Source organism: Desarmillaria tabescens, assembly GCF_030435595.1.
Source record: "Desarmillaria tabescens strain CCBAS 213 chromosome Unknown EV420scaffold_11, whole genome shotgun sequence".
Lineage (NCBI taxonomy): Eukaryota > Fungi > Basidiomycota > Agaricomycetes > Agaricales > Physalacriaceae > Desarmillaria > Desarmillaria tabescens.
Window position 1 is genome coordinate 153,605 of NW_026848310.1, and position 21,770 is coordinate 175,374.

At 48.2% G+C, this 21,770-nt stretch overlaps 10 protein-coding genes across 10 annotated transcripts; 6 read left to right on the top strand and 4 right to left on the bottom strand.

Moving 5' to 3' along the window:
- Positions 1-269: 269 nt before the first annotated feature.
- On the bottom strand, positions 270-2,793 carry EV420DRAFT_1619471 (putative nitrilase; the record flags this gene model as incomplete). Its single annotated transcript, XM_060475480.1, has 7 exons — positions 270-398; positions 453-710; positions 763-836; positions 887-926; positions 983-1,221; positions 1,285-1,427; positions 2,789-2,793. 7 exons carry the CDS (start codon positions 2,791-2,793, stop codon positions 270-272), a joined length of 888 nt encoding a protein of 295 aa, XP_060332839.1.
- A 778-nt stretch (positions 2,794-3,571) lies between these two features.
- On the top strand, positions 3,572-7,139 carry EV420DRAFT_1640449 (DUF221-domain-containing protein; the record flags this gene model as incomplete). Its single annotated transcript, XM_060477102.1, has 14 exons — positions 3,572-3,676; positions 3,723-3,767; positions 3,816-4,552; positions 4,599-4,785; positions 4,834-4,968; positions 5,025-5,301; positions 5,334-5,405; positions 5,456-5,519; positions 5,572-5,775; positions 5,832-5,841; positions 5,898-6,041; positions 6,093-6,162; positions 6,214-6,605; positions 6,657-7,139. The coding sequence occupies 14 exons, from the start codon at positions 3,572-3,574 to the stop codon at positions 7,137-7,139; spliced, it is 2,925 nt and encodes a 974-aa protein (XP_060332840.1).
- On the top strand, positions 6,853-8,228 carry EV420DRAFT_167527 (uncharacterized protein). The gene is made up of 3 exons (XM_060479140.1): positions 6,853-7,635; positions 7,693-8,019; positions 8,070-8,228. Exons 1-2 carry the CDS (start codon positions 7,271-7,273, stop codon positions 8,012-8,014), a joined length of 687 nt encoding a protein of 228 aa, XP_060332841.1. The 5' UTR covers positions 6,853-7,270; the 3' UTR covers positions 8,015-8,019; positions 8,070-8,228.
- Positions 8,229-9,513: 1,285 nt separating this feature from the next.
- On the bottom strand, positions 9,514-10,403 carry EV420DRAFT_1640451 (retrieval of early ER protein Rer1; the record flags this gene model as incomplete). Its single annotated transcript, XM_060477103.1, has 6 exons — positions 9,514-9,583; positions 9,667-9,801; positions 9,852-10,041; positions 10,096-10,101; positions 10,166-10,175; positions 10,224-10,403. The coding sequence occupies 6 exons, from the start codon at positions 10,401-10,403 to the stop codon at positions 9,514-9,516; spliced, it is 591 nt and encodes a 196-aa protein (XP_060332842.1).
- Positions 10,404-10,470: 67 nt separating this feature from the next.
- Positions 10,471-11,919, top strand: EV420DRAFT_167606 (P-loop containing nucleoside triphosphate hydrolase protein). The gene is made up of 5 exons (XM_060479149.1): positions 10,471-10,640; positions 10,693-11,255; positions 11,313-11,440; positions 11,499-11,742; positions 11,800-11,919. The coding sequence occupies exons 1-4, from the start codon at positions 10,565-10,567 to the stop codon at positions 11,653-11,655; spliced, it is 924 nt and encodes a 307-aa protein (XP_060332843.1). The 5' UTR covers positions 10,471-10,564; the 3' UTR covers positions 11,656-11,742; positions 11,800-11,919.
- Positions 11,920-12,126: 207 nt separating this feature from the next.
- Positions 12,127-13,000, top strand: EV420DRAFT_1619475 (uncharacterized protein; the record flags this gene model as incomplete). Its single annotated transcript, XM_060475481.1, is given in 5 exon segments — positions 12,127-12,406; positions 12,426-12,505; positions 12,573-12,605; positions 12,660-12,811; positions 12,865-13,000. The coding sequence occupies 5 exon segments, from the start codon at positions 12,127-12,129 to the stop codon at positions 12,998-13,000; spliced, it is 681 nt and encodes a 226-aa protein (XP_060332844.1).
- A 918-nt stretch (positions 13,001-13,918) lies between these two features.
- On the bottom strand, positions 13,919-14,682 carry EV420DRAFT_1529334 (uncharacterized protein). The gene is made up of 2 exons (XM_060472541.1): positions 14,190-14,682; positions 13,919-14,141 (listed from the first exon to the last, which is right to left on the bottom strand). The coding sequence occupies exons 1-2, from the start codon at positions 14,607-14,609 to the stop codon at positions 14,094-14,096; spliced, it is 468 nt and encodes a 155-aa protein (XP_060332845.1). The 5' UTR covers positions 14,610-14,682; the 3' UTR covers positions 13,919-14,093.
- Positions 14,683-15,021: 339 nt separating this feature from the next.
- EV420DRAFT_1529340 (uncharacterized protein) lies at positions 15,022-16,878 on the top strand. The gene is made up of 3 exons (XM_060472542.1): positions 15,022-15,547; positions 15,600-15,997; positions 16,053-16,878. The coding sequence occupies exons 1-3, from the start codon at positions 15,455-15,457 to the stop codon at positions 16,504-16,506; spliced, it is 945 nt and encodes a 314-aa protein (XP_060332846.1). The 5' UTR covers positions 15,022-15,454; the 3' UTR covers positions 16,507-16,878.
- A 1,814-nt stretch (positions 16,879-18,692) lies between these two features.
- Positions 18,693-20,814, top strand: EV420DRAFT_1640455 (uncharacterized protein; the record flags this gene model as incomplete). Its single annotated transcript, XM_060477104.1, has 8 exons — positions 18,693-18,740; positions 18,799-18,847; positions 18,903-18,956; positions 19,012-19,038; positions 19,095-19,112; positions 19,167-19,919; positions 19,966-20,304; positions 20,354-20,814. 8 exons carry the CDS (start codon positions 18,693-18,695, stop codon positions 20,812-20,814), a joined length of 1,749 nt encoding a protein of 582 aa, XP_060332847.1.
- Positions 20,815-21,097: 283 nt separating this feature from the next.
- EV420DRAFT_1619478 (uncharacterized protein) lies at positions 21,098-21,747 on the bottom strand (the record flags this gene model as incomplete). The annotated part of the gene is made up of 4 exons (XM_060475482.1): positions 21,098-21,133; positions 21,229-21,312; positions 21,358-21,410; positions 21,447-21,747. 4 exons carry the CDS (start codon positions 21,745-21,747, stop codon positions 21,098-21,100), a joined length of 474 nt encoding a protein of 157 aa, XP_060332848.1.
- Positions 21,748-21,770: the final 23 nt, after the last annotated feature.

Below are 21,770 nucleotides of genomic sequence, written 5' to 3' on the forward strand. Positions count from 1 at the left end.
TTGCTCTAATAACTATTGCTAGTAATTTTATCTGAAAACATCCAGCTAGGTTTTCGTGCTTGCCAGGGGTAAACTTTCGTTAACAAACTTGCGACTATTCCCTTCGTTATCAATGTCTGCTCTTTGGCATTTCGACGCCGCATCTTCTTCCTCGTCGCCATAAGTAACAGGCAGCCAATTCTTCCCGTGAACCTCAGTGTGGAATAAATCGAAACGAGAGCTGGAAGTGCCTCAGGTGTAAGCCATGGACTTTAAATGCCGATTACTCACTAGTTCCCCATGATATCTGCAACGAGTTTGACTTCATTGATCATGTCAAGGGAAATATTGGCGTATACAATGACCTCCTTCCCCGGATTCACAGGCTCGGTCAAGGTAGATCCGTCGGGGCCGTATATCTTCGAGGCACATTACCGTTAAAATAAATCGTACATCGAAATCTAGTTGCTTACCACCGAGAAGCCACCTCCTGGGAATGTGAACCATGGGTATCCAAGCAGCTTCATCTTTTCGGCGTCCGCTTCGCTGACTACTTGACAGCAGACGATTCCAAAAAGTCCACCCTCCATGGACACAAGTTGGCTCATCCGACTAGATGCTTGTCCGCTGACTATGTAGGGCGAACCGCCAGCATGTGGCTCAAATGCGGGCCACCATCCACCGACAAAAATCTGAGGATGCTGGGAATAGAAAACTGTCTTCAACCAGGGCTGTATCCGTGTGGTAAGTAGAAATCACGGAAAGTGCAGCTAGAAGGCAGACCTGGATATGCTCCCAGCAATTCAAGGAGCCCAACCTTCCGTATGGTGTCTGAACTACGTTATAGAGTGACTGGGCTTTGAACTCGTCAGTTAGTTTTCTTTGAATTCCCAATTTGATTACTTACCACTTCCGTCTCCGAAAACGGTCTTCTCGTAGTGTGTAGGCTGATAGAAAATAACGATAAGCTGCGTGATTGGCAGTGTAAGAAAAGTTCGCTCACCTTGATTTTTCGACGATGGTTGGCAATATTACCGTCCGCTGTGATAGTAACTTGAGCGATATAAAGGGAGCCTCCGTCGCGTTCAGAAAATCCAAGGACTACGTTCACGCCTGCTTCTCTGACAGCATCCCGAATTCGATCCATTTCTTTCGAGTGAAGAGCCATGGAGTTCGCTTGGTACTCTTTCAGGACGGCCTGAGTAACGATGAAGTTATTCGCCCATGGCGTCCATGGATAGCCTGAAGTGAGTTATTGCATGCATTAGCATAGTATCATTAGACCCTCCAACGTCGTGGCCTGACCTGGAATAAAGACTTCCGGAAAACCAATAATCTTGGCTCCTTCAGCGGCGGTTTCACGGATGATTTTTATGGTCTTTTCGACGCCTCCTTCGAGGTCAAGCCATACGCTGTATTGTAAACTCGCAGTCAGATCAATTTTACGGCTAGATGATGAGCTTACGGTTCAGCCTGGATGGCGGCAACCTTGAATTTGGTTGTATCGGCGTCAGAGGGATTGAGAGCGATTGGCATTTTATGTGTGATACAAACGGGACACAGGGAGATGTTGATTACTCATGTTCTCAGAAGTAGAAAGCTTTTATATCTTCTAGGACTCGTATATATTAGTTTTAGCGAAGTCGTGTGTGGGTTACATAACCTTCGAGTCCGCTAGGTCGGATTTGGCCTTGCTCGGGGGAAGATGTTACATCCCTAACCCACTCGCTACTAATTTCGCCATCGGTGGCTCATCATTAGCAGCAGTGTCGTTGTCACCGCGGTCTTCGTGGTTTTTATTAAGCCGGTTAGCGGTGGTGCCCGATACTAATGTATAAAGCAGCCCTTCTATTTCTATAACACCCTTCTAGTATCATCCATCTGTGCTGCTTGAAAATATGGTTGTTCTGAATAATGCCAATACCCTGCCATACCTCTAATACTCAAGGTGGGGTGCCAAAGCTCGCGCAGATCCATCTTCGACTGTATTGATTTGGAAGAGAAATCGAAAGGCATCGTTGATATGTCAATTCCGGCAAGAAGGGGCATAAAAAGAAGGGCTCCTAGGTTTCACCGAAAATATAATCGTACGAGGTCCGTCGCTATCCTTTACGGCGGGCCCACCCGAGTGACGTTGCGCCTCAATACTTTGAACCTACATCTTCGGCTATGTTGGTTGATTTACGTATAACTAGTGTGAGGATTCAGGAGCATGCTTATACACACTACAGTGGACGCGGCATATAGTGACGGAGTCCTTTAATATCCGGGTGACTTGATCAGTTCGACACTGTGTTTGTCTTCGAATTTGTCGAAACATTTATGTCCTTTTGTCTTCACGATCTATACCTACACGACAGCAAATTTGCTTCGGAAGAATTTCCAGGAAGAATGTAAGGGTTCGGACAAGGTAATTCAGCGAATTCTAGTCGCATCACAAAAAGACAGAGCTTTACAGCGGTCAATCGAAACTGTGATCAAATTTCTAGGGAGGATGAAGCTGTCACATATGTGGCGCAGCACAGAAGTATTCTTCGCCACGAATTCTGACAGTATTTCGGTATTCAAGAGCACTGAGCCACTGGGTTAGTGACCAAAGCAGTGGAAGCGATTACAACACGTGATCGTGAACCCCAGTGCGGAAGAGTACGGACCGTAGAGCGGCGAGACTGCGTAATCTTCTTATCAAGTTGCGCAAGGGAAGTTTCAACGTTTCCCCAAAGTCTCTTTGCTTTGAAAACATATTTGAGCGCATTGTATCCGATACATTTTCCTGCTCATCATTGGCGCGACCCAATTGCCGAGTCACCCCATCGCCGGGTCACCCCGCAGATGTGACACATGTTCCTCCAAACAACACAATCCTGAATCCTCCGACTATTAACTGTCTGTCATCAGTCTGAAAGCGACGCCCAACGGCAGAAAAATGACAGCGCGTTCAGGTTCATCGTTACGGTATGTCTAAATCCGAAGGGCCTTGGTCGTACTATACATGTCTCTAATACCTATGTATGTTTGAATGACAGCGCTTCAAAAAACGAAGTCCTTTGCCCCTAATCTGCGCTTTCCATGCATGCGCATCATGCATGGACTCAGTGCTGCAGTCGGCGCGACCTCAGTCCACTACCAAGGCTTGGCTCCGATGAACTACGTATGTACTCTTTCTCTTACATGCAATCGTACTACTCGTATTAATACTGGCGGTACGGTGGTAGGCACCAGGCCGCCGAAGAGGGACTGCATATCAAGAACGCCATGATCCGCCCCGCTACTCTGTTGTAGACCCTCGTCTTCCACACGTTCTCAGACCTAGCTAAACATCCGTATCCTTTGAAGTTGAGCACCGCTTGCATGAATCGTCATTTCCATGCATCCTTCCAGGTTTTAGCCCCCTTCGTTCAATAATAATGTCTTGGCGGCTACCCCCTTAACTAACTGAATAGTCTCTGTCGATCCTGTGCTAATCCTCAGCCTTGGCTACGAAGTCTTCGATCATCCGTTACCCATAAGTCATAATGCATAAAGGGTTATATGGAAAAGTCGCGCCGTTGTGCACCTGCCCTGCACCTATCCTTGTCGTTGAAGCCTCGCTATGCCCGGTACCGATGTCGACCCTCTTGGACAAGCTGCTGAAGCAGACAGGAATTTAGCACCAGCTGCCGTTGGGTTCCAATTTCTTATCATGGCTGCCGCGTCGGTAAGACCATCTTTTATTATTCCACTCACCCGCTGAAACCCGTCAGATTGCGACACTCATCACGTTCAATGTTATACGGTCCAAACACAAGGTGCGAATACTTTTACCCCATCTCTTGAGTAACTGACGCCTCTTTCAGCGTATCTATCAGCCGAAAGTCAAGTATCACGTTGGGGATAAACCACCCCCTCGCATATCGGACTCCTTCTTTGGCTGGATCCCACCGCTCATCCATACCAAAGAGCCCGAGCTTATAAAAACGATCGGACTCGATGGTGTCGCTTTTCTTCGATTCCTCAGTCTCCTGCGTACCCTCTTCAGTGGAATCGGCATCTTAGCTTGTGGGGTCCTCATCCCAGTCAACGTGATTTATAATCGCAGCGATAAGGTGGACTCTCGGCAGACAGATATACTCAGTATCCTCACCATCCGTGACGTGAAAGGCAACAGCCTCTACGCAGCCGTCGCCGTCAGCTATCTCATCACAGCGCTTGTCATCGCACTGGTGTACATTTATTGGCGCAGCATGCTACGACTTCGCAAGGAGTGGTTCCGCTCTCCAGAGTACACGAATTCCTTTTACGCGCGCACTTTGAGCATCACCCACGTTCCCAAAAAGCTACAGTCGGATGCCGGAATAAAAAATATCCTAAATACCGTCAAGATGCCATACCCCGCAACCGCAGTGCACATCAGTCGACAAGTCGGGGTTCTCCCGGACTTGATCAAGTACCACAACCAGACTGTGCGGGAATTGGAAACGATTTTGGTCAAGTATCTCAAGGATGGCAAAGTGGGAGCGAAGCGACCAACCATACGAGTTGGTGGGTGCTGTGGTATTGGTGGTGTCAGAAAGGATGCGATAGAGTTTTATACGTATGGCATTTTTCTTTCCATGATATGTCGCTGATTCAACATCTAGCACGAAACTCAAGCGCACGGAGGCTGCCGTAGAGGCCTATCGCTCCGGCACCGATACCAGGAAACCGGAAAAGTACGGCTTCGCTTCCTTGGCTGCGGTCCCGTATGCCCACTTTGCTGCGAGGAAGTTGGATGGCAAACATCCTAAAGGAACAACCATAACTTTGGCACCAGACCCTAAGGATATCGTGAGTTCGGTGCATTTTCCCCAAGCCAGATTTAAACCGTTTTATCAGATCTGCGAAAACATGAATAGGACCGATTCTGCTTTAGCACGAAGAAAGTTTATCGGGTTTCTGTGGATGGGGGTGATCTGTTTTCTCAGTCTGATTCCTGTTTTCTTTGTCTCTGCTTTGGCCAACTTGGACGCCGTGAGTATAATAGTTTTCCTATGGAACTCTTGTATACTGATGCTTAGTTTGGATAGGTCTCAGCAACGGGCTATATTCCTTTTCTACGGTCATGGTCATTGAATTCGAAGGTCTCTTTCGCCTTCGTATCTGGTGTTCTTCCTCCAATGGTAGCCGGCATTTTCTCGTTCTTCCTGCCAAAGATCATGCGGTGGCTGTCGCAATACATGGGTGGTCTTACGCATGCTCGACTCGACAGGGCTGTCGTTGCTCGCTACTTTGCATTCACCGTAATCAGCCAGTTGATCATATTCACCTTGATTGGTGTCGCCTTCAGCAAGTATTGCGAGCTATGTAAACATATGGCTTACTCACTCGTCTATTAGGTTCGGTCTCCCAAATCGTTGCTCTTATTGGGGATCATGCTAGCGCGAAAGAGATTTTCCAAAATTTGAACAGTATGTGGTTATTTTGAACTCGATTCCAACCCGCTGAATGATTCACAAAGAACTTCCCAACAAAATCAGTGAAACCTATATCAATCAATCGTCATACTGGCTTCAGTACTTCTTGTGCGTTTCCTCTTCGGTGAATTGATATCGTTGGCTCATGAGTTCTACACAGTCTCCGGTACTTCACCGTCTTGATATTTGATTTAGCCCAAGCCCTGAATTTTGTATGGATCTCGTTCAAGACTCAGTATGGTCACTTTCTACTCCTTGCAAATGTGCGCGCGCCTCATTTCCTTCGGTGTAGTGTCTTCGGTCGTACTCCTCGTGACATTCGGGAGTGGACTCAACCTCCTGAATTCGAGTATGCATTGTACTAGTGAGTTTTGGCTCCTGTCAATTATCCATTATTGACGTTTATCGTTGACTATGCAGCGCTAACCTGGTCAGTATATTTTCTTATTTCCTCTTGTACGATGGTTCTAACGCTTCGTTAAACAGCTGTTCTTGGTGTCTGTTGCCTTCCTGTTTGCCCCTCTGGTCCCACTTGTTCCGCTGGCTGCAGCCGTCGTCTTTTGGTTGAGCTCGTGGGTGCACAAATACCAGCTGATGTATGTTTATGTCACAAAAGTGGAAACTGGAGGCGTACGTGAGCTCATGACCTGAGGTACCACGACTGATACCTTCTACTTCTAGCGTCTTTGGAATGTAGTGATTAACCGACTTCTGTTTAGTGTCGTGATGATGCAAGCCCTCCTTGTGTTAAGTTAGTCCCTTATCCCACCTCTTTAGATCTATACTAATTAGTGTCGTTTAGCAATCGGCCTCCAATACAAGTTCAAATCCTTCCAGTGGTTATCCACGATTCCGCCAATCTTCATCATCATCGTGTTCAAGTGGTATTTGATCTACAAATTCGACAACGCATTCCGTTATTATGCGCCCACACAGGAAGATCTGAGAAACACAAAAGTGCATTCCAGTAGAGGGGACATCAAGGGACATCGATTGCAGCATCGATATGGTCATCCAGCGCTGACTGCAGAACTATTCACACCTATGGTGCACGCAAAGATGATGCCACTTTTGAAGGAGGTATACAAGGGAAAGGTCACTTTGGCTGACACGACTGCCAAACTCAATGAATATGGCGGTCAAAATGTCCAAGCCCAAGTCTTTGAGGGCATTAAGATTGCTGCTGTAGCCAAGGTGAGCCATCGTTACATCATTGTGAAAGTCGCACGTTGAACATCCTCCCAGGAGGACTTGGAATACGATCCTGACCTTTACCGACGATCTCGCACGAACGCAGGGTGGGATGGCAGGTCCATGACTACGGCCACTATGCTGAGCACCAGCTACGCCCCATCAATACAGAGTTCTTCGTATAACACTGAGCGAACGTCAACACTCAGTTCGCCGGGCCAAATGTCTGAGTACTCTTCGTACTCGTGGAGCCCCGAGTTTCCATCTTCCCCTGCAGCAGGACCTTCATCTGACTGCTTCAATCAGCGACCACAGTACACATCGATGTACTCTAATGCGACATCGATTACACAGGTTATGGAACAGGCGAGATTTGCTGATCCAAATGCGCTTCAGCCAACGAGCAGTATCAACATGCCATCACCTCATGGACAATGGGTTTCGTCGCCTGATCCGTACACTTCGATTGACCAGCAAGTGTCGCCTTCCCATTCCCAGGCGGCTTTTGATCCTTACAGTCTCCGATCTCAACGGTAATAACATTCTACGATACATGTATCAGTAAATTTTCTCTGTCTTTCGGGCATCCGGGGTCTTTAGTGTGACTGTAATATTTTAGTAGACAATGTGTATGGAAAAATGACGTCAAACAGAACTTGTCCGCAACGATGAGCCTTGATGCCTTCGTGAAACATTCCAAGCCTCAGCCTGAGCCAGTCGCAACCTCGCAGGAGATTCGAGACCGGGGTTCCACTTTCGTAGCCAATATATTCAAGTGCACTACTGAAGAAGAAGTACGCTCGTGCATCAAGCACCTCCGGCGCGTCACTCACGGCGCAAAGCCTGCCTCTCATGAGATTTCTGCATGGCGATGCATGGTACTCAAGAAGGAGCATACTGGGCTCATGGGGCCTGACGACTTTGAAGTGAAGAGCGGTAGCGAGGATGATGGGGAAAAGTGGGCCGGAGAGAAGGTCCTGAAAGCTATGGTCAGCGAGGCTGTCATGGACGCTGTCGTCGTTGTCAGCCGCTGGTACGCGACGTTATCGCACTTTATCTGACTCGCCTGGCTTACTATCTATCGTGACAGGTATGGCGGCACATTGCTAGGACCTGCGCGATTTGCTCATATCGAGACTTGTGCTCTCGAAGTCTGTCGAACCTTTCAACAAAAGGAAGAACTTGACGAATGCATATCTACGCTGTCCAGTCTGGATGACACTCTAGCACAGCTCCGTGCAGAACTCGATTCGTTATCGCCAGACTCAGATGCCAGCAAAGTAAAAGCGCCTGTATATCCTGTCTGGACGGTATCCGATTTGGCAAAGGCTAAAAGACTAGTGAAGGCGCGAGAAAATGCTATTAAATCCGTGACTACCTTTATTGAACAACGACGGCGAAATACTGCCTGAAACTGGTAATCCTTTGCGCTAAAGAAAGCCGTTCATCTGATTCTTATTGTCACAGGTACTGTCTGTATATGGATTCATCCAACATAGAAGCAACGCTAGCACGAGGGGTGACTCGGGAACCATGAGAAGCGTGAATCTCTTGGAGTGTAAACTCGGAGCAAGCAGTGCCCTCGGAGCTTGCGTTAAAGAATGCGCCATTCTGATGGTAAGAGGCGCGGCCCTTTCTATTACTGATTGAGCCTTACATCTCCACACTTCTCAGCGCTAGCAACGCCTCATTGACGCAATAAATGACATCGATATCGGCTGTATTCAAGCTTTTTGTATGATCCGACGAGCAAATGGAAACCTTCGTTCCGATAATTTCAACCCAGCTATGAGCATATACTTGTTCAGCATGGGTGAAATTTGGCCAAGAGAAGCTCATTAGCAATGGACGACGTCGAAAGAGACGTCAAGATAGACTTTGGTCCGTCACTGGTCTATGCATTTTACAAGGCCAATTTTGTGAGTGGGCGCCACGAAGGTGGTTGTTGGAATGCTCAACTTGTTGAACCGAAGGGTGACTGTTCACGTATTTGTCACTTGTTTCGCGGCGACTTCAATAACAGAAACCTCCCTCAAACTCCAATGTCACACCGTTTCGAAGAAGATGAAGTACTGTGCATGGGGAAGGGTTATAATCGATAAGAACTCTTGGAATGTTTCGGGGACTGTCACATTCGACTAGCTAATACCGTAAACCCGGCAGCTGGTCAATAGTCTGGATGGCGGGCTCTATCAAAAGAGCCGCTATCCGACATTGCGAATGTCCGAGGGGGAAAGTAAGAGCAAGACGCTGACGCCAACAAGACAATTGGAACGCGAACTTACAGTGACAGTAATTTACATATCTTTTCAATTCGAACGACATAGTATGATACTTACATACGGGTTTTTCAGTGATTACCTGCACATTCTCCAAAACGTTCAAATGCGCACGATGTCACATTAATGACGACTCTTAAAAGACAGCGACATTAAAGGTTAAGGCGCACCAACACAGACGCAGGAACGAGGTCCCCGTTTGCTTGTCTATCCTTCAATTCTGTGCCTGGGAGTATACCCTGAGTCCCACATATCAAGTAAAATCGTTGCGAACTTGAGGTCTAGCCAAAACGTTACTAGGTCCCAGGGTGCCCGTCTGTGATGATATATGGATATAGACTTGTCTTCACAGCTTCTATCCAGATTGCTGGCACACAGCATCGAAACCTTTGGTTACTGATTGACCTCTTATTCTCCATATCTTCTTACCTCAGGCATCAAGGGTGTGGTGCAGCCTCCCTGATGGACCAGATTTGAGGTCACCCGCATGTTCGGAAGAGCAATAGAGTTGGCAGCTTGGCTCCACAATCCGTCTATAGCAACCATACATATTACTTCAACATGCCCAATATTTTCGCGTCGAGAACACGAGTCCGAAGATATAGAATTAAAAAGGACGGTTGCGATATAGTCTATTTTCCACCCCCGTATCTTGCTTTACGGCCAATATCGAATGGAACGTACTTGTACTTGATCATATGTCTGTGGGTCGATAGTTAGCATGATAGTGGAACGAGTGGCGAAACAGCGCCGCAAAAATGCTGGGAGATTAAAAGGGTACTCACTGTATTTGCCGCCTCATTGTCAAAGCAAACAGCACGAAGAAGTAGACAACTAAAATAGGCCAGTAGACAGGTACATCAAAAACTTCCGAGGTTGTGGCAAGAAGCGCTAAGATCGTTGCCCTTGTAGCGGAAAGCCTATCGCAAGTTCAGCATATGTAGATAACGTAACGGTATTAAAATCGCACCAGAACTGCCATTCAGGTAGGCGCCTCACAAACGGTCTGAACTCATCATCACGCTGACTTGGAAGAGGGCTAGCAGAGCCAGCGTCGCCGCCCTCTATCTCGTCTGCGAGCAGGTCTTCTTGTAGTGAAGGGTCAAATTTTGGCTGAAGGAATGCAAGGAGAAGATTAAGGAGGTATATTGCGTGCGCATCTGACAGAAGAAGTGATCAGAACCGACAGAATTTGCCACGAGATGCCCACTTACAGCATACTGTTCGATACAAGGCACCAATACTGTTGAATAAATCGTAATGGCAAATAGAGATAGCACGAACCAATATACCACTGAAAATGGTCATTAAATTGGCAAAAAAGAGTATCAAGTCAACTTACTCCTTGGGCGAACACTACCCTTAGCAGGAATACACAAAGTATCCCACCAGTTGCCAGCCAACGATTCAACATATGAGGTGTCCATCGGTCTAAAATTTGCTGGTACTGCCGTTGGATGCGCCCATATGCAGCTGTGATATTTTGTATGGGGCTACCATCGCCAGAGTCGCTGTCGGACATCATCGTTGAAGGTCGTGGCCGTAAGAGGTGTTCTAAAATCTTTGCTGTGCACGTCTTCGCCGTTGTCGGCTGCTTTGAGCGGAGAATTTCGGAGTTTCCATTTGGGCTTCTTCCATCGGCCCGGCGGTCCGTCCACAGCTAAGTAGAGTATCTCACTTCCCATGTCGCTACCAGCTGCTGTGGAACTGATATCAAAACACATTCTGGCGCGCGTATCTGCTGGTAGTAAGAAGCCAAGTGCGTTGCTGCCTTCCTCCTTCCTTGTAACATAATTATCAAACACATACAGTCTTCGCTGCCATCCAGGGCCCTCAAGGTTCTGGGAAATCGTACCTTACTGGCCTAACACAAAAGCTCCTTACTGATTCACCGCATCTACTTCGAGTTGCCGTACTATCGATAGATGATATCTATCTTTCTCACGACGAACTTGTCTCCCTTGCCCTCCAGCATCCCTCTAACCCTCTCTGGAAAGGAAGAGGACAACCTGGTACTCACGATGTTGCACTGGGTGTTCGAGTACTACAGTCTCTGAAGGAAGGACGTGAGGCGGTTGATATACCCAGGTTTGACAAGAGCCTGTTTAATGGCGAAGGCGATAGACTTCCTATGGATGGAAGCAATTCCGTGGAACCTCCTGTAGACGTCGTCATCATGGAAGGCTGGTGTTTGGGGTTCTATCCTATCTCGCAAGCAAGACTAGCCGAAAAATGGGACGGGATATGGAAAGAACAGAAAATCGCATTAGCTCTGCAGGACGAACTACTAGGATCCAAGGATTGTTTGCAAGATATCAATCTGGCTTTGAAGTCTTATATTGATTTATGGGCTTTCTTTGACGTTTTCGTTCAGGTAATATGACTGTTTTCCCTCCCGATTTAACTCCTCTCTGAATCTCTTTATCGTTAGATTCAACCAACGCCGCTCACCCGAAGCCACTCACCATACTCGGTAATATACCAGTGGCGCCTTGAACAGGAACACTTTATGAAGGCTAGCAACGGCGGCAAAGGGATGTCTGACGATGCCGTCAAATTGTGACGTTTTTTTTTACATTTCTCGTGTTTCGAGCAGACGTACTGACGCACGAGATAGATTCGTGGACCGATACATTCCCGGCTATGTTTTCTTTGGCCAGGGCGTTACCGAAGGGTTCACCGACAACGGACCTTGTTTACCGCCGTGGTTAGGGAACGGACTTCGGATTATCGTCGATGAAAAGAGGCAGGTCACGGAAGTTCAACAGTTCTGATACCAGTTTGATACCTCACCTGTATGGGCTGTGATGCGCGGGGGCTCGCGATCATCAATATATTCATCAATGGATAACCCGGACAACGTGAGAGAGTTCAGTTCTTATCCGTTTCTAACCGGTGTGCTAAGTAATTCACTCTAGTCGGAAAAGCGCTGCTTATAGATTACGCGCAGCATTCAATGTTATAATCCCTCGCAGATTCTACTGCGCCCGAGACCGTAAGCCCGATCTATGCCGATGGCGTCGCGCCCGTTCACTTTTTTGGAGAGCGTCGTACAAGAATCACTATATACTTGATTGATTTCGAATTAAGATCTTGCAAAATCAAACTTCAACTCATAATGACTCAAAACTACGAATGCCACATATTCCGATTTAATTCCGTAAAATTTGAGGAAAGTCCCGATCGATGCACTGTGATCACTTTGAGTTGATACGATTATCTCTGGTTATCTGTATACCACTAGAATGTCTGCGTACGGTGCTATTCAGAGAGCATACACCGGCGACGGTCTCCCTTCTACTGTTTGGTGCTCTTCTTCGAAAACCAAGTACGCAACGATACATCATTTGACGCTCCAAACAGCGAAACCCCTCAATGGCCTGATCGAATATCTTCATCAAGTTTTCGCCAAAGAAGTCGACGATGGAAGGACCTATCCACAGGAGAGGCCCATCGATCTCACAGCTTTCGAAAGCTATTTCTTTGCCGCCGACGTATTCATAGCGATTCTTGGAGCCCCAGAGCGTCCCTGATGGGTTCGAAGAGCCAAAGGAGTCATCTTTAGGAGTAGCAGAGACTCAAGCCGGGAGATCCTGGGAAGACTGCGTCACTGGATACTATTATGTGGGTTCATCATTATGCATAGACTTCCGAGTAACGTGCTGTTAACTTGTACCATTCATTTCTATAGGTCAAACCCAATTATCCAGGACGGTCGTCCCATGTATGTTGACATGTATATCCGTACTTAGCGCTAGGGCTGTAACACCTCAAACAGATTTGCAACGCCGGGTTTGTGGTCCCACCATCCCAGCGGGGACAGGGGGCCGGGTCTATCCTGGCCAAGTCCTACGTCCATTACGCGCCGAAACTCGGGTATCAAGCCAGTGTCTTCAACCTTGTATATGTCAACAACACCGCATCCATCAAGTGAGGTTTTCATTCTACTCTGCCATAATGCTTTACTTAACCTTCGGATATAGGCTCTGGGAAAGGCTCGGATTCACGAAAGCAGGACGGATTCCACGTGCCGGAAGATTGAAGCAAAAAGACGGAACTGGTGAGGAATACGTAGATGCATGGGTGTTTTACAAGAGCTTCATGGACGCCGAGGCGTAGCGGCGAGATGATAGATTGATAAGACATCCTTCTGTGAAAGAGAATTTACCCAGCACCCTCGAATGTGTCAGTGCGGCCGCATGTTTGGAATATGCGAACATCCCGGGGCAACTGAGCGTGTCTGACTAGATCAGTCCAGTCTCGTAGCCTACTATTGAAGGTACCTATGTACCATCAAGATCAGGGTAGAAAGAGAGCTGGCTCGAGAGCGCGAAGGCACGAGGCAAAAATAGTCAAATAGCCGTCACGCTTTCGCCGGGGAATAGTCTGGAGAGTACGAGATAAGTATCAGGGTGTGGCAGGTGGATGATTGGTGGCCCGAATTTGTGTCCATCCCAAATCAGGATTACCATAATGAATTCAATTGACTGTGACATTCGGCGCTTGCGCCTGGTCTAGTTGGAACAAGAAGTGATAATGCATAAAGATTGCTGTCTAGACAGATATAAAGATGAAGATGAAGAAAAAGGTGCCTACGGGTTCACATGCTGGATAGTCCCGTGGGACCTACAGCTTCGTCACAGCAGATCGTCAGTTGATCCTGTATCAGCCCACCACAGATGGGACAGAGTGGACAAGTAGATGCTACTCAGGTTGTGCCATGATTTCGACATCGGATCTATGATATCCAATATTCAGCTTCAGCCACCGGCCCGTCAGCAGCTATGATCAGGAGGGTGATCGACCATGGTCGCGAAAGGTAAAAGAGGGCGGCTGCGAACGAATGTGACAGTTGTTGATACGAGATTACAGCCACGAGCCAGTGTGCTATAGATAGGGTCGACCATTAGCCAGTCAGAGGCTCGGAAATCCCCCTAGAAGTGAAGCAGGCTATCAGGCAGAAGTTCCTGGGTCCTGAGCCTGAGAAGTCCGTAGACATGCGGTATGAGAAGGTGGCACGGAATTTCATAGGCTCGTACCGGAGGCAGAAATTACCGCGTTGGGATGCCGGGTACTAGACCACTGTGTAGATGTCAGATGCACCTAAAAACCCAATTTTGGAGACCACGATACGGCACAATGCTCGATGATGCACAGAGCGGTAGGAGTACAGCTGTCAAGAAGCCTGAAACACCAAGTAAGGGCTGTGTCATTATATTCTTGAATAAATGCTGAATGGGACTTGTTGATTGTGAGAATGCTGGGGTAGAGGTCAGCTGGGGCGTCGGGATAAAAGATAACGAGGTACATAAGATGGAGATGTACACGATGATACCACGCCTAAATTTTGCAAACAGCATCGGACATGATGCGGTGTACCGTACACAAAGACTCTAAGACTTTCGGGATAGCGGAGTAAGCATAATGGGATGACCGGGCGTAGATATTTTACGATCAGTATCTGCTGCGAGATTCTCGCCGAGCCCAAGAAAGTCCGTTGGTAATCTTTGGAGTCGAACACTGGACGCACACTGCCGGGGATCGCAAATGGATGCATATTTCGGTGGAAACGGGCCAATGAATGAAATAACTTTGATTGGACGCATGGGAAGCTGATGGAACTTGACAACAGAACAGCAACAAGCAATGTGGGCCCACAATGTGAGAGACAGCAGAATGCAGGGCAACGGGAAGAGAGAAGATCTGTAGCGAAGCATGGCCTCTGCATGGCTGATTATTTTACGTGGAACAAAGGGGGCTGTTTCCTGCTGGAAAACAATCAAGAGATGAGGAACGAAGGGGAATCCCTGTGCTAGGATGGATATCTGTTGTTCGTTCGCTGTCGCAGTAGCAACAGCTATACAAAAGGTCGCAGTCAGAACGAACACAGCCCGACACCTCCGACGTCATAGGCTGGAATAACCGGTGATCCTATTTTGGAAAGGGATCTGATGAAATTATGTTTAGGATTAAAAATATCAAATAGGGCCCACGATCAGGCCGAATTTGGTCACGTCACAGCACAGGTTTGGCTGTTCAATTCCAAACCGTTTCTTACCCGAACGCCCATCTGCCGTCTCTCCTTTTTATTGCCTTGGCTTATATATATTGGTCCTTCTTTCACTCGGCCCTCCGAGCCCTCGTTGCTGTCCTCCCCCCCGTGGACGTCGTCTATCATACCGTCTCCCTCCCTCTAATTCTGTTGGGCTTTGTGGGTGCTGGGTATCCCCATCTTCGACACTACTGACCTCAGCCGTTCCTTGTGGTGAGTCTTGCCCCTGTTGCCTCGTTTTCAGGATCCCATGGCAGTCAACGAACAGCCTTCCCAAAGGGGTTACGAAAGCATTTTGCTTGCCGCTGTTTGTGCGAGAAAAAAATTTTCTGCCATGATGTTCTGATGAGTTCTGATGGCACAAAGGTCCGCGATGTGTCACAATCGGATGTTGGCAGGGATCAGTCCCTTCTATATATCACCCGTCACAAGTTCTTCCCTTTGCTGACTAGCAGATTCACACCTTTTAGTGGAATTGATCTGAACAACCTTTCCTAATTTCGTGGCATTCTTCCCGTCCAATGGCCAGCTCAAATCCACCAATCGCTAACCCACCAGAGGTCTCGCGAAAATCCGTAGCAAACAGGAGGAGTAATTTTCAACCGATGCCACCAGTGAGTTGCTCGCTAAAGTTCGATATCTTCGGTCCACCTCATCGGATCTTAGGCGCCTGCACAACCACCGACCAAGCCGGATCCCTTCTACGGCCAGGAGGAAATATCTCGACTATGTGCCCGATTCATCACCCATCTCTTTGCCTGCCCGGAGAATCCACCCGCGGCCAGTCAATCGCAAGCCAAACTACCATACTTCATCGCGTACGCTTTCCATCGGACGAAACTACATCCTTCTGTCACCTTTGCGGCGCTTATCCTTCTGCAGCGGCTCAAAGCTCGCTTTCCCACTGCTCGTGGCTCTTCTGGGCACCGACTATTTCTATCTGCCTTCATGATTGCGTCCAAAATCATTTGCGACGACACCTACTCGAATAAATCTTGGACGATTGTAGGGCAGGGCATGTTCAACCTCCGGGAGATCAATCAAATGGAGAGAGAAATGTGTCTGTATTTGGATTGGGAAGCTCACTGTCGACAATACCCTTCTCACTAACTTTGAAAGTATGGTGAGGAGGGATTTCAAGGCAGCAGAGGGACCATATCCGATGTATTCCCTGCAAATGGTGTCGAAACGTGCAGTCCGAGCCGCCGCGTCTACGTCCGCAACCCCCCTTCCAGAGCCACATCCTGGAACCAGCCCTATTCCCATGTTTGGCCACCACGGTCGCCACCCATCACCGTCTGCTTCCGAGTCGTCGCCCAAAAGGCGGAAACGCAGCAAGCAGTATGTGGATTCTCCGCCAGAGACACCTTCGCCGTCTTATTCTGCCTCGACGTCGCCTGCCTCATCGGCTTCACCAGCTACACCTGTCGGTCCCAACGACTTTACTGCCAAGATACGGGGGATCGATTCACCGCTTGGATTCTCAATATCACGTCACAGGCAAAAAGATCGGACACTGTCACATCCATTAAAAACGCGCATGTTCTCTCTCGCCAGTACAACGTTGTGGTAGCATTTATCTTATTTTCTGTTTTCATTCATTGCTTTGATCTCGTTTATTTCCATTCATTGCATCAACTTTCCTCTGATCTCTCTCTCTGCATACATCTTGTCTTCCTGGTTCAATTAACCTTGTACGTGCATGGACTACATCTATACCTCCGACCATCATACCTTCACGCAACATACTTGCCCAAAGAGAGATCGATTATCTTATTTGTTCGCATTGTATCACTAACACAGGATTTCATTTGCTTCTCGGCGTCATTTGCACTTGTTATGGTTGTCACATTAGTCTATCTACTTATAAATCCATCTACATGCATATGTATGTTGCGAGCAATACATGTACATGAGTTCCAGGGAAATGTGTTCATGCTCATTTCGATCGTGATCGGGTACTATTTGTGCTGCTGTGTGTATTTTGTGAGCGCTGCCAACCTGCGGGATCTACTGTGATGCCCACAAGGTCTCTCTCGATGATGGCTGCATCTATAATTACGGTCCCTCTTGGACCCACACCCTGCACAGGGTGAGAACAGAAAGGCCCGCATGTCGACCCACAGAAATTAGGCATCTGGAACCTGTACCCACTCAAGTGCTAGATCATTGTGTCAACAGCCACGAATCTCTCGCCGGCGTTATCAATTACAACAGCCATCACCTATCTCCAACACATGTTTTCATAACAGCACGAGAACTCCCTTTATTGTCCTTGCTTCGTAAATCATTGCTGTACTTTCCCCGAGTTATCAGGGTATTCTTGTTCTCCGCCCTTGTCACTTATGAAACTGTGGACCCACGTACTAATCACCTTCTGTTAGAACTATTGGATCAAACCCATATGAGCTAGTACGACCCGCACGGGTCCTCCCAATGTCCATTCCCTGATTGATACTCGTTAGTCACTATGACAAAAGTATCTCTTTGAATAAAGAATTTCCATGCTACCAAGGCCTGAGATCCGAACATCTCCAGGCGATGCCCTGCGTTCTCACACCAAATAACTCGTACTCGTACCACTCGTCCCACCTTCTTCTAGGGTCTTCAATAAGTACTTCTCTGTCAAGCCGGTCTGAGTTGCGACTGTTCCGAATTTCCGTGCGTAAATGGCCAGGGCGCGTATGTATGTACCTTATCACACCACCGGTATATGAATGTTTTTCGCACCCGAGCTCATTAGTAGCATGCTATCAGAGCATTCTGCTGGGCTTCGATTCCGAAGCTGATGATTGGCCGACGTAACTCACAGCTTTCAGCATGGTGACGGCAACGCCACAGAAAAGAACGTTGGACGGAAATGACTCGGACTACGTTGACAGTCCAAAAGGGAAGGATATATAGAGACAGCTTTGCGAAAGGATGTCACAGTGACACGGGCCATAGTGGCGGCTAGATATTATTATCATCGCAATATAATGGACGAAGCTGAGAAGGGAAGGTGAATCAAAGGGTGATATCGGCGCGTGTTGCGATGGGCTTTGTCTGGTTGGTGGAGCGCTAACGATGGCTACCATTCATTAATGATAATCCAGGAGACTGGAGAAGAGGAAGCACTGAAAGAAAGTGCCTGTGACCAAGAGCCCTGTCAAGGTAGAAGCCCGTAACAACGTAAGGCAACTACAGGGAAAACTGGAGGTTAAGCGCTTGACGCTTGGCAAAATAGGGCGGCAAATGATACGGTAGGAAAGATCATTATCGCCCCCAGATATCGCAAGGAAATAAAGAGGCAAAATCACTTGAAGATGTTAGCCGTATCTGCGTACCATGACCAGTGCAAAAGATGATACAGAATGAATCAGAGCCGGTGAAAAGAAATGCGCGACTCCAAATCATGGCCGATCACCACAAAGACAGACTACCAACAGAAAGATACAACAGACTTCCACTGCTGCAATACAATATGCACAGCAATTTGAACAGCTAAAGATAACAGGTCGTGCTGGATACGTGATAGGCGAACAAGAGCGCAAATCTGAGCGAACTGCTTTTGCGAACGGTCAAGTTAGATAGTCAAGGTAGTAGGAATCAAAGGACGCGAGACGCGATGGTTTTGTCTCATCTCTCTGCGCTTACTAATGCAGTGCGCTTTGGGCACGTGACTATGTAATATTTTGCTAAAGAAATAATTTAATAAAATAAGTAAGCGGCAGCGGAGTCTGAAAATCACGGTTCACTGTCATCTTCCACTCAGATATTATGCCTTTTGGCTTGACGATTGGAACCGAGCGTGCTGCTGCCTTGGAGGTGCGATTTATTGGTTGTGATACAATTGAAGGGATTCTTTACTTATACATTTCAACAGCGGGCAATCCAACATGAGCTCACGGCGCGGGGCTACAGTCCTGAAGGAGGTGAGTGATTCTGTACCAAATAACGGGTCCCAGAACCTGACGAGGTCCATGAAAGATAATGTTATGGCGGAGTACATTACTATCATGATAATAAACAACAAGACTTCCGGTGCGCGCATTGTTTTCGTGTCGTGTTGCGTCAGCTAATGCCAACTTTCGACTAGCTCAAATAACCGCTGAATTGGAAGACCGTGCGTTCAAATTTTCTGTACTGTTCATACATATAGACCTGACTGTTTTCTCATAGTGATTGGGTCAGATTTTGGTACGCCACTGCCTTGTTGGACTTGGTCGTTTATCTTACTCAACTTGACTTTAGACCACTCGTTCACGGACTGGCTGTTCCAGGAAGCCGCGAAGGGTGCGACCGGTCCCGAATCAGTACCAACTGAAGCTACCTCCTCTGAAGAGACGCTTGACCAACCGCCAGAGGCGACGCAAAGTGCCGCTCCTGAGTCATCACGGCGACCACCAAATTCTGGACGGAGTGGTCTCTATCACCAAGCTCTATCCCAAGCACTTCCTTCGGCAGGTCAAAAGCGTAGCGCGTCTGCCCGGTCGCCCTCACCTAGCCACCCAAGCAAAATAAGACGAACCGATGTTCCTACAGGCCCGCGAGCCATGCTCCGGGACGGTCCTCCGCTTTCAAACTCGCGTAGTCTCATAGACCGCGTAGGTGGTCGGAATGGCCCAACACAGAATGGATATGGCCAAGACGACATCCAAGCGCGGATAGACAACATCACCAACACTCCTGACGCAAACATGATGATGGCAGCTGGATACCCTGGAATGAATGGTATGGACATGAACGCCTTGGCAGCTTCAGGAATGGGGAATCCCCTGATGCTTCAAGAGTTAATGATGAACCAAATGGCCCTCATGGCTCAGATCAGCGGGATGATGGGTCCGGGTCAGTTTAATGCGCCCGGTTTTCCGATGCAAAACGGTATGCCTGGGGACATGAACATGTTCCAAAATGGGGGCATGAATGGTTTCCAGAATGGACCTCAGGGGATGAATGGAAACACGAGAGGACGAGGCAGTGGTCGGGGACGAGGAAGCGGACGGGGTAGGGGCAGGTCACACACCATCGTTGTCTGGCTCAAAGCCGGCAGAAGGCACCGCATTGGAGGCAGAGTCGACACAGCAAGTACCTATCGCTGCGCCCATCCCGACCGCTGCAACGCATGCCAAGCCAATACACTCCGCAGTTCCACCGGGTACGGCTCAACAGCGGTCTGGATATGTGTATCCAGAACGACCTCAATCGCCGACGCTGTGCAAATTCGGTCTCAAGTGTACGAATCCGCACTGCCGGTGGACGCATCCATCACCAGTTGCTACTGTTGAAAGCGGTGTAGTCACGAGTACAGAAGCTTGCGAGAAGGGCAAAGATTGCAAGGACAAGGATTGTGTGAAGGCGCATGTCAGCCCAGCGGTGCTTACGGCCAAAGGTGCGAATACGTTGCTCATTTTTATATTGCATTACTGAGTGAAATTAAGATCATCCCCCGCCAACTGTTCCTGTCCCGCAACCCTCTCACCACCATCCTTCGCCAGTACCCTGTCGGTTCGGCGCTGCTTGCACGCGACCGAATTGTACTTTCTCCCACCCTCCTCGTCCGTCAAGTAACTCGAGCCATTTTGCTCAACAGTGCCGGTACGGTGCAGGTTGTACACGAGCGACATGTTCATTCCAGCATCCGGAAGGTCGTGTGCTACCGACTTCATTCCATCGTGGGCTGTCGACGTCTGCCCCATTGGTTAACGTTCAGGCTCCAGAAGCCGGTTCCATGGGAGGACCCAGTCCGCATAAAAGTGTCAAGTTCAGTAATCCGGCTGCGGTGAAGGAGAAATTGGAGAAGCTTGAAGAAGAGAAGAGCCGAGTTGAGAAGGGCCTGAAGTTGAAGGAAGCCGAGGCCGCGAGCAAAGATTCTAAATCACAAGTCGCAATCACTGCTTGAAATGTTTCCCTTTGCTCATTGTTGGTATGGTTCTACTTCTGGTTGCATGAACGTACATCTCAAGAATTTCCAGACACTCGTCTAATCCATCCTTAAAGTAGCACTGTATTTTCCTTGTATTGTTGCCATCACCATTTTTTAAATTTTCTTTCGCTTTTCTATCTAGTATACATACGTCTGCTTACAATCCGTACCGTAGCGTAGCTATCGAAGAGGCGGATGGAAGGGGTGAAATCAAACATCTTTGGCTGGAGGCTCGCAAAAAATACGCGATGCCCCATGCTCACACACCCCATACTTGGCAGAGAAAAGAAAGAGCCTGATAAGAATACCGACAAAGCAAACTTCAGAGTTAAATAAAAGGATATAAGGTTGATATCTTTTTATTTCTTCTGTCGAAATGAGCGCGTGAACACTCTCCGGCAGGGGGTCAACGACCATCCGAGAAGATGCAGGAGAAAGGTATAGCGATAGTCCAATTCGAACAGGAAAGAGAGCCTGTTGCCCTTCAGAACGGCAGCAAGGAGCAGGCAAGGGCCTCACCTTGGTGACACCGTAAGCAAAGACAGCATTAGCTACGTCGCCAGCAAGATGCCCTGGCAGATACGCTGGACTTTCTGTCCTGTTCGTACTATCCTTCTTCTCCAGTCCAAAGATCCCGTATCGTTGACCAACTCTTTCTGCCCAAACTGTTCCTTCTTGCACCCATGTCTTCACCTGCTGCCGTGCCCATCCAGCGGGTTCATCGTCGACTGCTACGGCGTCCACGACGCGTTCCCCAACCCCAAAAGCGCGAGCAGCACATAATACACCCGCAAAAGATGCAATAGCCGTGATTTCATGCAAGACAGCAAAAGAAACAAGCAGAGAAGACAACGGGGCGCCCGTACGCGCAGAAATGGCACTGAGAGCAGCTCTGTAGCGTCCGGCCATGGACGTGAAAAATTGGGCTGACT

Bases quoted from the DNA above. Each gene is read 5' to 3' on its own strand.
- EV420DRAFT_167606 (XM_060479149.1), top strand. From the start codon at position 10,565: ATGTCGCTACCAGCTGCTGTGGAACTGATATCAAAACACATTCTGGCG. The intron at 10,641-10,692 runs GTGCGTTGCTGC...AAACACATACAG, and splicing joins TGCTGGTAGTAAGAAGCCAA to TCTTCGCTGCCATCCAGGGC. The intron at 11,256-11,312 runs GTAATATGACTG...CTTTATCGTTAG, and splicing joins TCTTTGACGTTTTCGTTCAG to ATTCAACCAACGCCGCTCAC.
- EV420DRAFT_167527 (XM_060479140.1), top strand. From the start codon at position 7,271: ATGAGCCTTGATGCCTTCGTGAAACATTCCAAGCCTCAGCCTGAGCCA. The intron at 7,636-7,692 runs GTACGCGACGTT...CTATCGTGACAG, and splicing joins GTCGTCGTTGTCAGCCGCTG to GTATGGCGGCACATTGCTAG.
- EV420DRAFT_1529340 (XM_060472542.1), top strand. From the start codon at position 15,455: ATGGCCAGCTCAAATCCACCAATCGCTAACCCACCAGAGGTCTCGCGA. The intron at 15,548-15,599 runs GTGAGTTGCTCG...ATCGGATCTTAG, and splicing joins ATTTTCAACCGATGCCACCA to GCGCCTGCACAACCACCGAC. The intron at 15,998-16,052 runs GTATTTGGATTG...TAACTTTGAAAG, and splicing joins ATGGAGAGAGAAATGTGTCT to TATGGTGAGGAGGGATTTCA.
- EV420DRAFT_1529334 (XM_060472541.1), bottom strand. From the start codon at position 14,609: ATGCAGAGGCCATGCTTCGCTACAGATCTTCTCTCTTCCCGTTGCCCT. The intron at 14,142-14,189 runs GTACCTCGTTAT...CCTCTACCCCAG, and splicing joins CGTGTACATCTCCATCTTAT to CATTCTCACAATCAACAAGT.